The sequence below is a fragment of the Engraulis encrasicolus genome, chromosome 18 (genome assembly GCF_034702125.1).
Source record: "Engraulis encrasicolus isolate BLACKSEA-1 chromosome 18, IST_EnEncr_1.0, whole genome shotgun sequence".
Classification (NCBI taxonomy): domain Eukaryota; kingdom Metazoa; phylum Chordata; class Actinopteri; order Clupeiformes; family Engraulidae; genus Engraulis; species Engraulis encrasicolus.
Genome location: NC_085874.1, coordinates 33,219,570 through 33,237,187, shown reverse-complemented (window position 1 = coordinate 33,237,187; position 17,618 = coordinate 33,219,570). Strand labels below are relative to the sequence as shown.

The window sequence follows — 17,618 nt, the reverse complement described above, 5'->3', positions numbered from 1 at the left end:
GCCTACTTCTCTATCCCCCACTCCCCTCATCCATCAGGCTGTGTGATGACAACAAAGAGAATGTGTACGTTGGAAACGTCTGTGAAGTCGCCGCCAAGAAAAGGAAGAAGGACTTAGTCAACAACAACACAAAGACACGGTGTAAGTACCCCACCTCCCCAACACACACATACAGTAGACACAGTACAATTTGCAAATGCACACGCATGCGAACGAGCATGTGAACGAACACTCACACACACACACTCTTGCTCTCGCTCTCACTCTCGTCAAGTCAGATTTTACTTTATTGATAAACCTGTTTGCACTCTATCAGTGTTGTTACCAAAGCTTGTAGAAAACAATTATTCAATTAAATACAAAAGTAATATAATTTATATGAAACCTTATGAGCATTTAGATTATCTCTCTCTCTCTCTCTCTCTCTCTCTCTCTCTCTCTCTCTCTCTCTCTCTCTCTCTCTCTCTCTCTCTCTCTCTCTCTCTCTCACACACACACACACACACAGACATCTTGTTTGGCTGACATGTCTCCTTTGGCCCTGGTGGGGATTTCCATGTCGGGGCAGGGGCCTTCGCTTCAGGGCCAGAGAGCATGAGGAGGAGGCTGGGAAATTTGACCAGCTGCAAGGACACAACTTAATAAACAAATCGGCTCTGGATGTTTATTATCTGATGTTGCTTGTATTTTGATGTGGGTGGAAGCATGTTCTTAATGGCATTTGTTCTTGTTCTCTCTGTCTCTCTGTCTCTCTGTCTCTCTCTCTCTCTCTCTCTCTCTCTCTCTCTCTCTCTCTCTCTCTCTCTCTCTCTCTCTCTCTATCTCTCTCTCTCTCTCTCTCTCTCTCAATGTTTTGCAGTTTATTACCAGGAGAGGTGGATTTATGTGCAGAAGGAGAGCACACGAGAGGTGAGGTTGTCTCCAGGAAAGGGAGAGAGCGATTCTACGAGGATGTATGTGTGTTTATGTACATACCAGGGTGTCTGTGTCTGTGTCTGTGTGTCTGTGTCTGTACTGTATGTCTGTGTGCTTGTTTTTTGGGGGGCTGTGGTTTGTCATGCTCTTGCCTTCAGTATGCGGCGTCTTAGTAAGTTCAGTGGGTTTACACAAGGAGATCGAGGATGAGGAGTTATCGTTTTGAAGATCAGCTCACAACAGAAAAGGGAGGCGCAAGGTGTCAATTTTTCTCAGAAAGGATCTTTTTAACTCCACTGTCCACAGACATAATCAAAATGATCACCATACAATATAACTAGCCACTGGTTATTTTCTTTCCTCACCATTTTATGCTTTGGCCAGTGGGTTTTCCTCAATGGGTAATTTTGGTGGTATTGCTAGATCGCTAATTCGGCTGTTTAGGATGACCGTGTGCAGGTAAAAAGGGCATTGACTGAGTTTTTCTGGAGATTTATGTCCATAGCAACTAATACAATTGAGTTCAAATTGGGCAGGATTTAGTGGCTCCAGGTTGGCCGGGCCCTGACCTCCTAGTGACGCAACCCCCTCTGCGTTGCTTCTAGTCAGACCAAGAGATATGTAAATGCGTTTCTGATCTCCTGAAAAATCGGAAACTCCACCCACTTTGTCAGGAACCAATCAACCAGTAGCAAACCAACGGAGGTTGGGAAACGTTAATTGATATGCTCTAGGTCAGACCAAGTCTCGAACAGATTTGAGAGTCGATGATAATCAGACTAGCTCCTGGTACTTCTTGGGCATTTATTGGGCTGGGAATCATCAGTCACATGTTGCAACCCTGGGGTGCATTTCTCAAAAGTGTAGTTGTTAGCAGTTAGCAACGTGGGTAGTTGTCAATGGAAAATTGCATTGGAAAACAACAAAGTAGCTAACAAAGTTAGCAACTATGGTTTCCAGAAATGCACCCCTGAATTGCTGTGTTTTGTTTCCCCTGCTCCTCCTCTCTCCATCTAGAGACACGGCTACTGCACGCTGGGAGAGGCCTTCAACCGCCTGGACTTCTCCAGTGCCATCCAGGACGTGCGGCGGTTTAACTACGTGGTGAAGGTAGACTTACTTACTTATTTTAGCAAGGGCCGGATTAACGCACAGCCTAGATATGGCTGCAGCCTAGGGGCCCCCACCTGCCAGGGGCCCCTGATTGGTCTAGAGTGAAAAAATGCAGAATTGATGAAATGACAAGATGCAATATTGAAAAATTCCACCGTGGTGTGGAGTACAGTTGGTAGGCATGTTATCCTTAATTCCTAGTATGTAATTATGACGCTGTCTAAGGAAATGTATTGCAAAATTTGCTTTCCGGGGGGGCCCACAGTAGCCTGAAGCCTTAGGGCCCCAAGCCATCTTAATCCGGCCATGACTGTAGCCATGCTTGCCTCATTCACACATACAGTACATTACATGACATTACATTACACTTAGCTGATTGTGTAAGGGGCATACAGTTATTTCACAGGGTATTGGTTACAGTCCTTGGAGCGGTTAGGTGCCTTGCTCAAGGGCACTTCAGCCATGGAGGGAGGAGTAGGGAGAGGTAAAGGTGGGATTCGAACCTGCAACCCTCTGATCTTATCAATATAGAATTCTACTGTAAACATACCAATATAATGCCAGTGCCTAGAATACAAATACATACATTAATACAAAATACAATGCCAGTGCCTAGAACTGGCCAACGACTCAACTATGCAGTGAAGGTACTCAGCAATGGTTGCTCTACCAGAACATACTGGAGTAGTAATTGCCTTCCATCCTCCATCCAGGCGTTCTTAGGCCAGAAGAGAACCATGCCAGTAGTGGTTATTCGTGTGCATAATCCAGAACTGTGCCGTGGTTAAACCACAATGGTGAAGGAACATACTTCTACCCACGTATTAAGCAATTGCCTTCAATCTTCTTCTAGCTACGTATGACTTCTCTGAATGCCAACACAGCAGACCTGATTGGCTTCAGAAAATGTCACCTCTGTTAAAGTTATCATGTCTACTGGAACAAGCCAAAAACAAAGCACCTACCATAAGTGTTATTACATGGGTCCTCCAGTTGCTCAAGCACGTCTGTTGCTGTCATACAGCGTAGACAGCCCCCAATGGACAAAATAAGTATTGCACCTTTAGTACTTGAATTTCCTCTAGTGGCATTGTTTTAGCCTGGAACTTTACAGCTTGCTTCACGTCTGGCCTGTGGAGAGGTTCAGAATACATTTCTTAATGTTCCATCTTACATTCTCTCTCTGCTTCTCCCTACTGTTGTGATGGGGTATTTAATCAGGCTTCTCTCTCTCTCTCTCTCTCTCTCTCTCTCTCTCTCTCTCTCTCTCTCTCTCTCTCTCTCTCTCTCTGTCTCTCTCTCTCTCTCTCTCTCTCTCAGCTTTTACAACTTATAGCTCGCTCCCAGCTGACCTCATTGAGTGGTGCAGCCCAGAAGAATTACTTCAACGTTTTGGAGAAGATCATCAAAAAAGGTAAAGAAACGGTTTGCCCTTTTATAGCATGCTCACTGTACCGCTCGGTACTTAATCCTTTCTTGAAGTAATTAGGCTGTAAATACACAGAACATAATAACATGGGTTTATTTATTGATAACGTACAAATACATGCTAAATTAAGAATATAAATGTAATACCTTTTCCATTCAACCACACAGTAGATGTCCTGAAAAGGACAAAAAGATGTCCAATGGCAACAGAGTTGAGAGCTGTATGTGGATGGCAGATAAACTGTCAGAAACCGAATGAGGGAACTTAAGCGGTATTAAATGAAGTGATCAAAAGAAACACTGAGAGGGAGAAGGCAGAAGGTGTTTTCAGACTGAAAGAGAGTCGCGCATGTTGCTCCCACACCTCATTTGAAACAAGCCACAGTGGTTACCCTCAAAATCAGAGCGTTCGAGAACTGAACATTCGGTTCCTGACTGACGCCAAGCCAAGTGAAATGTGTCTTATTTCCCCGAGCAGACCATCATTTTTGGTGGTTGGCAAAGCTACTCCCTCAGCTGCTGATGACGCACCATGGGCTTAAATAATGGCAGGAATGTGGAATGAGAAACGTTCACGGAGACACAGTTGATGTCTAAACTCTGAATAGTAGGGGCTGTAAGCCGAGAAATCGTTACGCGCTGGATAGAAGCATATCATTCGGTACACGTGTTCCTTGACTGATTTGAAGACATCCTAGAAGGGGTGCCCCTTGAAAAAAAAATGTCTACCATGTCATATACAATATGTCATGTTGGTAACGCATTACATTGTTATTACATGACATTATACTTAGCTGACAATGTTAATATAGTCCTCAGAAGAGATGAAGCAAAGGTAGTCTGCTAGACCAGATTGAAAAAAACTACAAAATGTACATAGTGTGAAAGTATGGGTGAGTCTGTGCTTACGTGCTTGACAGCATGTAACATTGTGAACGATTTGAGAAGATTCTTGGTCTGAATTAAAATGAGCATTGCCAACACTAAAACTATGGTGAGAATAGACTGCTGCTAATGCTCGATTTGAATGGGATAGTGTCAGTGCAAGATGCCCTAGGTAGCAGGTTCTCCATCCTCTAATTTCCATAACAGATATACGTATTTTATTTGTAGAAAGGAGAAATAGGGTAAAGACAGGACCTTTCCATATGTATGAAGAACCCCATAAGATCACCTAATTCTATATTTTTTACAAGTGCATATTGTGAGAGCATTTCTTTAAGAATGGCATTACAGATTACAAGTGCAATATAGGCCTACATGTAGGCCACAGTATGCTTCAGTTCAAATTAAATGGGAATGATTTCTTAGTGTATGTTGAGTAAGAAAAAAATGTTTATTTGCACACAAGTCCTCACCTAGTACTTATGTCAAAAGTTGTATTCGTTAGCTCAGTAATCATTGAGTACTTAAAACTGCTATCAAAAACTCGACAGCTGATGGACAACATGTACTGATAAGGTCTTTTGCCACCCTTACCCATAGAGAAATATCTATATAGAACAACACTTCTCATATTGTATATACTATAAAGTAAATCATTACCTGGACTCATTTTTCTTGATATGCAAGGCACATAAATAGTCTGGGCGGAAGAATAGTCAATCATACCCCCGCCCCCCCAAACAAAATGCCACAAGACTTATTTTTAACATTCAAGACTTTGAGTAGTAACAGTAACATAAATCATTCCCACTACACTTTTTTGCATAATATTGTACATGTCCTCAGAATGCTCTACATCAGTGGTTCTCAAACCTTTTGTGTGAAGTACCCCCTGAGAAAATATTGAGCTCTCCGAGTACCACCTTGACAACCAACATTAGAATATCGCAGTAAAGGCCTTCCATATTCACTTTTTGCCAGACCAGTACAGGAGAGTTCATAATGACATTCCAAATACCACCAGAGATGTCGCAAGTACCACCAGTGGTACGCGTACCACAGTTTGAGCCACCACCGCTCTAACATGTTTTCAGTTCTATAGTTGTACTGTACAGTACAGTGCAGTGCAGTGGAGTGCAGTACAGTACAGTAGCATACAGAATGGTGCAGTATAATAAAGTACAGTAGAGTATAGTACAGTACAGTACAGTAGCATACAGTACGGTGCAGTACAGTACAGTAGCATACAGTACGGTGCAGTATAGTACAGTACAGTACAGTAGCATACAGTACGGTGCAGTGCAGTACAGTAAAGGAAAGTACAGTACAGTACAGTAGCATAAAGTACGGTGGAGTACAGTAGCATACAGTACGGTACAGTACAGTACAGTACAGTACAGTACGGTGCAGTACAGTACAGTACAGTACAGTACAGTACAGTACAGTACAGTACAGTACAGTAGCATACAGTACGGTGCAGTACAGTACAGTACAGTACAGTACAGTACAGTACAGTAGCATACTGCACGGTGCAGTAGAGTACAGTACGGTATATCACATTACAGTACAGTACAGTACAGTACAGTACAGTACAGTATAGTAGAGTACAGTACAGTGCAATACAGTAGAGTACAGTATAGTCTTATAGACGTTAGCCCTCCAAAGCCAATAGGATTTCCACATGCTGTTGTTTTAAGTTTTTGAAAGACTATTTTAGTAGCCTATGTGAGAGAGGGAAGGCAGGCAGACATGTTTTAAACAAAGGACCACACCCACAAATAAAAAATAACGAGCACACAAAAAAATTAAGTGGTTAGGTAGCCAACATGTCATCTAGATTAAAGCCAAAAGTAGATGGAAAAACAGACATGTTACCATTTTGAAAGTGAAAGCGAAAAGTGAAAGCCCTTTGGGAAACTCCAACTCCCATTGTCATTGTGAAACAGCACTCCACAGCAAACAAGTGAACAACGAAATTGCATTTATGCCTCACCCGTGCAAGGGGGCAGCCCTCAGTGGCGCCCCATGGGGAGCAGTGCGGTGGGACGGTACCATGCTCAGGGTACCTCAGTCATGGAGGAGGATGGGGGAGAGCACTGGTTGATTACTCCCCCCACCAACCTAGCGGGTCGGGAGTCGAACCGGCAACCTCTGGGATGCAAGTCTGACGCCCTAACCGCTCACCCATGACTGCCTATTTTGCTCTTTTAAAACAAAGTATCTGTCAGTATACTGTATGGATGGTGTATTGCATATTGATTATTCATAATTTCCTAAGCATAAATGCCCTTATCACTCCATTGTACACTTAGGACTGCGATATACATATCTGAACATTAATCAGCATACATTTGTCATTTGACAGCTGTCACTGACACTTGATATGTACATGTATTATTGACTTGATTGATATGAATATATTTCAGTTGGACTCCTAGGGTTAAATCATTGAGGGGGTCCTAAGGAAGTAGTAGTAGTTAATGTGTGGCCGTGCATGTGTAAGTGGGATTAAAATATTTGTTTGCCATCTTTATCTGAAGAGCAGACTGAGTGTCTGAACCTGCGAATGCTAGCATGCTAACATTGGGACAGTTATGTGTGGCCCAGTTCAAGGGTTTATCTCTTCTCCCCTAAATTGTCTAACCACAATTTTCTTTTTGGATGTTATAGATATGACCCACTGCCAAATTTTTTAAAAACTCTTAATGAATGTTGGTTCAATAGCTAAATGCCCAGAAATGAGCTCTCAATTGTAGAGTGATCTCATTCTGACCATGGTTTTTATGATTTTCCTGTTTTTGAATCTAAATAAGACATATATAACATTTTTTATGGTAAGTTTTGCACATATTTTCAAAGTTCAGATGGTATACATCACACACAAATAGGTGGATTGGCCCATAACACCATTATGTCCAGGCAGTACAGCATTTTACTACTATTGGCTGGTTTTGGGCAGCCATCTTGGATTTACCCCATAAAAATTACCTTAATGACATTGAAATTTTGGGGCACCCCTTCTGAAATGAATGGAGAACCACCCTAAGGAAGGTCTACACCGATTTTGGTGCTTCTATCCAGCGCGTAACGATTAGGCCCTTTTTGGACGCTAAGAGACCCAGCTAGAACAGAGAGAGAGAGAGAGAGAGAGAGAGAGAGAGAGAGAGAGAGAGAGAGAGAGAGAGAGAGAGAGAGAGAGAGAGAGAGGAGAGAGAGAGAGAGAGAGAGAGAGAGAGAGAGAGAGAGAGAGAGAGAAAGAAAGAAAGAAGCCAGGAGAGTGTTGTTACTGGCCTGATGAGATGCAGCTCTTTTGATTCCGAGGCCCCTCTGGTCTGGTCGGGTCGGGCCATGATTGAGGCGTCTTTGCGGCGGCTTAGGGGAGGGTGGGCCTGCCTGCCTCCCTGTCTGCCTGCCTCCCTGTCTTCCTGCCTGCCAGCCCGTTTGCCTGCCTGTCTGCCTCCCTATCTCCCTGTCCTTGCCTCCCTCTCTGCCTGCCTGCCTGCCTCCCTGTCTTCCTTCCTGCCTGCCTGTCTCCCTGCCTGTCTCCCTGTCTCTCTCCCTGCCCGTTTGCCTGCTTGTCTGCCTCCCTATCTCCCTGTCCCTGCCTCCCTGTCTGCCTGCCTGCCTGCCTGCCTCCCTGTCTTCCTACCTGCCTGTCTGTCTCCCTGCCTGTCTCCCTGCCTGCCTCCCTGTCTGTCTGTCTGTCTGCCTGCCTCCCTGCTTGCCTGCCTGCCTCCCTGCTTGCCTGCCTGCCTCCCTGCTTGCCTGCCTGCCTGCTTCCCTGCCTGCCTGCCTGCCTCTCTGCCTGGGATGAAGCCACAGCCTCACTGCTGGCCTGCTTCCCAGTACACAGATCTCAACCCTGAAGACGCCAAGCAGCCCCCTCAACTCAACACAGCATTGCAATCAAGCTCCCTTTCTCTCTCGTGCTGTCAATCGGTCTGTTTGTCTGTCTTTCACTGTCTGTGTGTCTCTCTCGCACTTTCTCTGTCTTTTGACCTTTTATATTGCTATCTCTCTCTCTGCCCCCCCCCTCTCTGTCTCCCCCATCTCTCTCTCCACCCCCCCCCCTCTCTCCTTTCCTCTTCCCCCCGATGCCTCTGTATACCCCCATTCCTGGCCTCCGACATGAGAAGTGCTTGTGTACTGTAGAGGTCCTCTTGGCCATCTTGCTTGCCGTCGGTGTGTCACTAGATCTCTCCTCTCCTCACCTCACCTCGCCGGCATCGGGCCAGAGCGAGCTTCAGGCCATGGCTCAGGCATCTGGCTGTTGGGTATTAGAGGATGTTGGTGCTATTTGATTACTGGGTTCGGAATAAACATGCTGGGCAGCACACCAGCCTCTGCCACTTCATACGTATGAACGGCCTGACGTGTGCTATGTACGTTACGGCCCTTTTCGGCAGAAAACTTTGGGGGAAAAGCCAATGCAAGTCAATTTATTGGTGGTGTTGGGAAAGAATATACAAAAGACAAGGACCTGTAGACTAGCGTTGTCCTCGGTCAACATGCCGAAAACGCGTTGTGTTGTCGGCTGTTCAAATAATATAGCCAAACAGCGGTGGCTGAAGCATGGACTGTGTTTATTTGGGCTAGTTGATGTTGCATGTAAGTTTATGAGACATTCGGTTTGTTTTCCCCCCAAAAAGGGGCGTAACGCACATTCATGAACAAAGTACCCGGATGGCCATTTATACGTATAGTCCATCCATCTGTGGAGGGGATGGCTCAGATGAATTAATAAAGGTCTCTCCTGCCAATCCTTGCGTGTATGTGTGCACGTGTTTGCGTGTGCATGTGTGGATATAAGAGAAAAAAAAGTGCTGGACTTTTATGTTATATTTAAACAGCATAATTATAAACAAGATGTTGATGTGTAATTTTAAAGAAAGTTAAGGAGTTTCCATCCCAATCTGAGAAGCCAAAGCCACCAGTAATGGCTCTTCTCACTTATCTCTGGTTCTGTATTTTAAGACATGCCGTCAAAACGCTTAAAATAACAGCTTTCTCATCGGCTCTGTCTGGTTTCTTTTTTTAGTGTCTCTATTTTAAGATGTGCATGACTTGACAAGAAAATTGCTGTACAATTTTGGACAGCTGAAATTGCAAGTCAAAAGTAACATTTCATTTTCTGAAGCTTTATTTGTCTTTCTGTCTTTTTTTTTCTTTTGGGCACAGTGAGTGTTGGACATCCAACAGAAGCCACAGTTGTAGTGTAATGTCATGTGATGCAATACATAGACAGTTGCATTCTTTTTACAATCGCTAGTGTAGCCTGTGTCCATACAAACATATAGACACAAACACTTGCAGATGGATGGAACTAATAATGATCAGGAACTAAAGAACTGGAACTAATGAAGATTTTCCTTTTTTTTTCTTCTGGGCACAGAGTTAGAGGACCAACAGAAGTCACTTCTTTAGTATGTAATGCAATGCAATACACACAGTAGACAGTTATATTTGCAATTTGGTAGTGTAGCCTGTCTATGCAGAGGTGTACATAAAGACACTTGAGGATGAATGGAATTAATGAACTGGAACTAAAGAACTAATGAACAGTGGCTTGATTTCTTTTTTTCTTTCTTCTTTTGGGCACAGTGTTAGACGACCAACAGAACCCGCGGCTGATCAAGGACCTGCTCCAGGACCTGAGTTCCACGCTCTGCACTCTCATCCGGGAGGTGGGCAAGTCGGTACTGGTGGGCAACATCAACATCTGGGTGTGTCGCCTAGAGACCATACTGTTATGGCAGCAGCAGCTCAACAACCTACAGATCCCAAAGGTAACTTCATCCACTAACATACGTTACATTACATTATTACATTATAGGGCAGTCACGTGTAAGCGGTTAGGCCGTCAGACTTGTAGCCCAAAGGTTGCCGGTTTGACTCCCCACCCGCCAGGTTGGTGGGGGGAGCAATTAACCAGTGCTCAGTGTGTGGGGGAAAATTCTCTACACAGATTACTTGGGGTACCACTGGCATTACATTTGGCAGACAAAAGAGGACATAATCGGCAGCATACAAATGTGTGGAGAATATACCAGGGGGGCAGGATTTGGCTGGTTAGCTTCGCCGATTAGCAATTCGCCATTTTCGCATTTCTGACATCCACTTCGCTCAATGATGATTGGTGGGTACGCGAGTTTAGTGTTGGGCGCACAGACCTTTACAGGTCTGTGGTTGGGCACCTCCATGCATCCAATGCCCGTCTTCCATATAGCTTTCTGGTCAACCGTAAGTCAGTCCGTAACGTGGCACGTAATTGACTGAGTAAACTGGCGGCAGAAATAACTCCATTTTGGAAGCTGTAAAAACGTTGGCTGAATTCACTAGCCTAGCATTTCCCATTGAAATGGCTGGAGGCGGGACTTATTCACTCTCTCCAGTTCTTATACTACCTCCATGGAATATACAGAGCACACAGGCACAGCAAGGTTGGCTCAGATAAGTAGGCTTTAGTGTAGTTATGAAGAGTTTTCTTTGCAAGTTCCTCGAAGACGGTTGAGGAAGACGACCCCTCTCTCATGGCAACTGATAGGTTGTTGAACATCATTTGCACTGACCCCGCACTGGCCAATGACTGCCTCATAGGGGTGTGAAAAATAATTGATGTGTATCGATGCATCGCTCCTACGGCCAACGATCGTATCGTATCGTGGAGCATTCTTAACTGTCGAAAATAATCAAATCGCTGGTCCCTGCCCAATGCCCTAGCTCCATAACATAATAGAAGTGGAACAGTAATTGAAAAAAAAAACCGTATCGTATCGTATTCTAAAGTATCGAAATAATCGACCTGCTGCCTTTAGAAATCGATATCAAATCGTATCGTCATGAAGGCTGTGATTTACACCCCTAACTGCCTCACTATCCCTCTCAATGTCCTCCTCAGTGTCCCCATCAATGCCCGCGTTCACATGCACATGCACACTTTGTCATTTAAAATGCATTGAAATCGCAAAGTGTGAATGTGCGCCACACAGCAAAAGCAGCAAATCGCCATCACGAACCCAGCCAATGTCCCTCTCAATGTTCCTCTCATTAGTCAGGCTGTGCCCTCCTAGTGACGCAACACCTTCAGTGTTGCTACTAGTCAGGTCAAGAGCAATGCAAGTACTTTCTGAGCTTCCGAAAATTCGGGAACTCCTCCCACTTTCTCGGGGAGCAAACAACCATTAGCAAACCAAGGGAGGCGGGTCAACCATGCTCTTTGGGAAATGTTAATTGTTATGCCCTTGGTCAGACCAAGTCTAGAAGAGATTTGAAAGTCGATGAAAGTCAGGCTACCTCTCAATGTCCCTCTCGATGTCCTCCTCAGCAACTGACCAGCGGGATGACGCTGAGCGATCTTCCGCTACACATGCAGAACAACATCCTCTACAAGTTCTCCGATGCCTCTGACATCATCAACCTGGGACAGGCCACGCCCACCTTGCACGCGCTCAGCGAGGACCGGCATCTGTGGAAGAAGCTGTGCCAGTTCCACTTTGCAGAGAAACAGGTGAGGAGCTAGCCAGGCCGTGCCCTCCTAGTGACACAACAGAGAAACAGGTGAGGAGCTAGCCAGGCCGTGCCCTCCTAGTGACACAGCAGCTTCAGTGTTGCTACCAGTCAGGTCAAGAGTCAATGCAAGTACTTTCTGAGTTCCCGCAAATACGGGAACTCCTCCCACTTTGTTGGGAAGCAAACAATCATTAGCAAACCATTTGGGAAATGCTGTTTTGGACATGTTAATTGTTATGCTCTTGGTCAGAACAAGACTCGAAGAGATTTTAAAGTAAATGATAATCAGGCTAGTTAGGAACGGCAACGTGTGTGTCTTGGTGAGTGCGTTAGTGGGTCTGTCTGGAGAACAGCACAGGCCAGCTCCCTTGCATGAAAGGCACTCGTAAAATTGGACTTTGGGTGATGGTATTCACCAGCGTTAAACCAAGACTGTGTGTGTGTGTGTGTGCGCGTGCACATGCATGTGTCTCTGTGTGTGTAATATTTAAACAAGCTTGGTCATAGCCCAGAAGAGTGTGTGTGCGTGTGTGTGTGTGTGTGTGTGTGTGTGTGTGTGTGTGCTGTATGTGCATGTGTGCGTTCTCTTAGCTGCGTTCTCATGGAAAGCTCCTGTGACAATCCCCTGTGTTCTGCTTCTGTACGGACCCTAATGAGTTAAGCCAGCCTGCCTCGGCACGGCTAAACCCATTTAAAACAGCAACCTCAAAGCCCCACTATGGGCTCCAGGAATACAGTAGCTGAAGAAACTGTAATATGGAGGACGGCCACCAGATGGCTCTATAGTCACATGAGACTTATTTTTTCAACATACTGTAATGCTGAGTGCGTTGCAATATGCGACCTTGCCTCCTCCACTTGCTTCCTCCACTTGCTTCTCTCCTCGTACCAGGAAGTAATATGTCATGATGACATCACTGACAACAGCATTATATTTCAATATCTTGCAAAAGCTCAATTGTAGAGTCTTTTTCTCATTTGCAATTGGGATGGTGAATGAAAAACAGTCCCTCAAAAGTTGTTGTGGCTAGGCTGACAGCTGGGAAACTTTATCGTTTTCTCCACGGAGGAGGGGCCAAGAGGCGGGACGAGGCCACAAGCGCAAGTGGAGGAGGTCGCATATTGCAACGCACTCCCTGTTGTGTGTTCAGGCTCTCCTCTCGGTGCCTCTCATGAGGCTTCCTGTCAAGATAAAACATAACTGAGAGATGAACACATCTGTTCTGGAAACAGCCCAACAACACTAACCCTGCATAAGCATGCACATTTTGTCAGTTTCACTGAAACCACAATGAAACTTTTTAAAATGTTCTCCAACTTGAAGTAAAAATCAATAATGACATTACGTACATACCACTTATGTTCTTAGCCATGTAATGCTATTTAACATTTCTAAATAAATAAGTAGTGCTGGATACTTTTCACTATTTACACATTTTGCACTCTTTACACCTTTGCTCTATACACATTTGCACTCTTTAAACCTCTTTACACTTTAAAACATTTTTTTACACCTTTCCCATGAGTGCATACCGAGACCGTTACCTACAGTAGACACGGAAATGTAGGCCAGAACATTCAGTCGATTTAGCCGTAATCTAGCCTCCTCAAGGCCCCCGAGGAAACAAAGTCTGCTTATTGAGGTTAAGTAACGCATAGCTGTGCTTATGAAACAGAAACCATGTTGTGCTTTGTCTTGAGGCCAACTGTGCTGAGCAAGGGGGGTGCGTGTGTGCGTGCGTGCGTGCGTGCGTGCGTGTGTGCGTGCGTGCGTGCGTGCGTGCGTGCCTGCAGATGTGTGTGTGTGTACTTGCATGCCTGTGTGTGCGTGTGAGTGTGAGCATGTGTGTTTTGATCTTGTATGTGTTGCTTCTCCAGACACCTGTTAGGCTATATGTATGAGAAAAAAAACTTTTCTTAGTGATGTGTTTTCTAATGATTTTGTGTACTTTTACAGACTTTTGGTACTGTCAGAGAAGGTCCTGCTTTCTGACTATGTGTGTGTGCATGCGTGCATGTTGCTGTGTGGTGTCTAGTTTTTGATACAGCTGTTCCTATCAGGACAAAGGCCTGTAGTCTGATCTGACCTGTGCGTGTGTGTGTGCTCTTGTGCTGTGCGGCGTGTAGTTTTGCAGACACCTGGTACTGTCGGAGAAGGGCCTGGTGGACTGGAAGCTCATGTACTTCACGCTGCAGAAGTATTACCCCAAGAAGGAGCAGTACGGAGACACGCTGCACTTCTGCAAACACTGCAGCATCCTCTTCTGGAAGGTATCCTCATCTGTAGTCTTTTTTAAAAAAACATTTTTAAAGGGCTTTTTGCCTTTATTTTTGACAGGACAGTGGAGGAGAGACAGGAAATGGGTGGGGAGAGAGAGACAGGGAAGGATTGGCAAATGACCCGGTCCAGAATCGGAGCAGTAACCCAGTGCCCTACTGTTAGGCCATGGCAGGGCAGTCTTCTCTTCTTTTCTGTCTCTGTCTCTTCCACTCTGTATCTCTCTGTCGCTCTCTTTCTTTCTCTCTCTCTCTCTCTCTCTCTCTCTCTCTCTCTCTCTCTCTCTCTCTCTCTCTCTCTCTCTCTCTCTCTCTCTCTCTCACCTGGCTTTCTACTTTTCCTTTTTTTTCTTTGATCTACTTAATTTTTCCCTGCTACCCCTCTGTACTTTGGCTTTCTCCACCAACCCTCCTGGGGTGCCCCTTCCAACCTTGTTATCCCATTTAGGAGCATCTGGACTTGCTGAACTAGTTGCTTACAACTAAACCCTTTGCATAATTCGATCTGGATGAATGAAAATCTTCACAGACCTTCACTCTCTCTCCCTGGTTTCCTCAATGTCCCTCCTTTTCTTGGGCTTTACCTCTCCGTCTGACCTCTCATACCCTCGCCTTTTATATCCGTCTCTGTGTTAGTGTTCAGGCTAAGGGCAAAAGTCAGACTGCGTCCTCCTGTTCTTTCCTGTTGCTTGCAGCCTCTTGCCTTGGTGTTGCTGCCTAACCTCTGTGGAGAAAACAAAGTTTCCCTGCAGTCAACCTAGACCAGGGAGTGGGGAACCCTTTTTCTTTTCAGGCGCCACTTCAAATTGTTTTAAGTCCTCCAAGGGCCGTACTATGAACACAAACCAGAGTTTCCGCCGGTACTTTAGGCCTACTGTATATTGAAGGCGGCTACCTTTACAACAGACCCCACCTTCACTAGCGCCCCTGAAAATAGTATTGCAAATGAAATTTCTAACATTTCTCGTAGTTTGGGGCTGTCAGATAAGACTGCCTCAAGGGCCGTAAGCGCCCCCCCAAGGCATAGATTCCCCACCCCTGACCTAGCCAGAGTAACTTTTGGGGTGCTTTCCCCTATTGAACATACCAGTTGCCAATGAGATTACAACCTTTTAAAGTCTGCTTTTGCCAGATGGATATGGAATAACACTTTGATCATCAGTGATGTTGAGCCTTGCATCACGATGCCACAAGAAACGGGGAAGTGCGTGAGGAACTAATTTGGCTCACACCCTAAGTGTTTCCACAATGCGCTCCTTATGTGTGCTGGCCGAGGCGTAGGGCGAGCGAGCTCTCATGACGCACACTGTGGATTACCAGCCACGGCCAATGATTGTGTGTGCTAATAATCTTAATGAAATTCCTCATGCCCAGCCAAGGATTAAAAGAGCACCGACCAAAGCTGAGTGTGCTCGCTCTCTCTCGCTCTCTCTCTCTCTCTCTCCACATTTAGCTCCCGTTTTTGTGTCCACCTCCCCCCCTCTTAACATTTACAGAGGGCACTGAGTCATGCCATTGATTTTCCTTCCTGAAAGCATCACCACCACCAGGGTCTCTCCCACTAACAGTTTTAGCACTGGGGCTTAGTAATGGATGACGATGCGTCAGCGTTTTTTGTCATTGCTAACGTGTTTTTGACTCCTTACCTGAATCAGTCTTCTGAGTATTAATTAATATGGTCAGGTGCGTTAATGATTTATGAAGTCAAATTCCCTAAGTTTGATTCCTTTCCTTTTGGAAGACAACCCCCCCCCCACACACACACACACACACACAGACACAACCTCCCTCTCCCCACCTCATCCTGTTTCACCTAGTAAACTTTGACCTCTGTAGCCTTTGTAAGCCTATGACCTCTGTAACCTTGCCCATTTTATATTCCTTCCTTCCTTCCTTCCTTTTCCCCCCTCACTTCCTGTTCCCTCCCCGCTGATTGGCCGATCAGGACCGACACCTGGCTGTGCTTTTCAAGGTACTCCAGTCCATCCCTTTTCGTTTTTTTGTCATCCTCTCCTCTGCTCCGTTGTACCGTTTTTTTTCTCTCCGTCTTCCTTTTTGATCATACTCCATCCCTTCTTTTTCTTCTCAACCTCCACAGTCTTGCCATTGTCCGACCTCCATTGTCATGACTAAGCATTCTAGGGTCTGAGCTGTGTGTGTTCATTTAGTCTGTTCAGGGAAATCCCGTCAGGGATATACAGTACGTATACAGGGTCCCCAACCTTTCTGGGTCTGAGGGCTACCAAGGGCTACCCGAGGGCTACCAAGGGCTACCCGAGGGCTACCAAGGGCTACCCGAGGGCTACCAAGGGCTACCCGAGGGCTACCAAGGGCTACCAAGGGCTACCCGAGGGCTACCAAGGGCTACCCGAGGGCTACCGAGGGCTACCCGAGGGCTACTTTTGTTCAAAATCATCTACTGATGTCTTGGCATCATTCTCAAATCACACTATTATTGAATGATAATTTGCTTATAGCTTATGAAGAATAAATAATCCCATAATTAAATCAAGAAAAGCATTAACTGTGACTAAAATCTGGTGGTCGTCACTGTTTATTAACATCCTTGGTGGGCATCTCAGAAGCTCTTGGAGGGCTACCTAGCGCCCGCGGGCACAACGTTGGTGACACCTGGTATACAGTATACGGTCTGTCACAGTGTCATGCGCTCACATGACAACATGCAGTGTTGACATTTCATTTGTCATCCATCTTCTCCTCCATTTGCATGTCCAATTCAACCACCTGATCGTGTAAGGTTTTTTTGTGGTTCTTGGGATGTTACACCTGTTAACATGCTGTTTAGTTCATAATGAAATTATTATTATTATTATAGTTATGTAAATGTCTAAGCTTTCTGAACCATGTTTTTGGAATAACCCCCTTATTCTTGTGATTTTATGTATTATTGTTATTATAGTTATGCAAATGTCTAACCTTTTGTGTCTCCGGCCACCAGGACTCTGGACATCCCTGCACAGCCATCGACCCCGACAACTGCCTCATGCCGGTGTCACCCCAGCACTTCATAGACCTCTTCAAGTGCTAGAGGACTCCAGAATGGAATGCGTTCCAAAAACAACAACAAAAACTACAAAAAAATGATGATAATAATAATAAACTGCCTCGGACTGTTCTGATCTCCTCTCCAGAACTTTCTCTCGCCTCCTCCTCCTCCTCCTCCTCCTACACACGTCCATGGACAAGGAGAGAAAACAACAACAAAAACAACAACAACAAGCCTTTCTCTGTGTGCAGTCTGTCCGTCGCGTGAGTGTGTAGCATGTGTGTGTGTGTGCACATGTGTGCGTGTCAAGAGTGTGTGTGAGCGCGTTTGAGTGCAAGAGTGCAAGATTTTTTTTTATTCACCCAAACTTTTAAGGGCTTTCCAGAATGATGTCATTTGGGATATGCTGATATACGATTGTGTTCATTACACACACCACCCATCCATCATGAAGAAAGGATGTTGTGAGAGACAAGAGAGAGGA

At 45.2% G+C, this 17,618-nt stretch overlaps 1 protein-coding gene across 2 annotated transcripts in view; it reads left to right on the top strand.

Annotated features, from left to right (window-relative positions):
- The window catches only part of fbxo25 (F-box protein 25), a 31,505-nt gene extending 14,238 nt beyond the window's left edge, over positions 1 to 17,267 (top strand). For both annotated transcript variants that reach the window (XM_063223469.1, XM_063223468.1), the window contains exons 3-10: positions 38 to 141; positions 860 to 909; positions 1,933 to 2,025; positions 3,349 to 3,442; positions 9,943 to 10,127; positions 11,666 to 11,848; positions 13,978 to 14,121; positions 17,087 to 17,267. In XM_063223469.1, coding sequence (XP_063079539.1) covers positions 38 to 141; positions 860 to 909; positions 1,933 to 2,025; positions 3,349 to 3,442; positions 9,943 to 10,127; positions 11,666 to 11,848; positions 13,978 to 14,121; positions 17,087 to 17,176 — 943 coding nt within the window. In that variant the 3' untranslated portion in view covers positions 17,177 to 17,267. The remainder of the gene's footprint in view (positions 1 to 37; positions 142 to 859; positions 910 to 1,932; positions 2,026 to 3,348; positions 3,443 to 9,942; positions 10,128 to 11,665; positions 11,849 to 13,977; positions 14,122 to 17,086) is intronic.
- Positions 17,268 to 17,618: the final 351 nt, after the last annotated feature.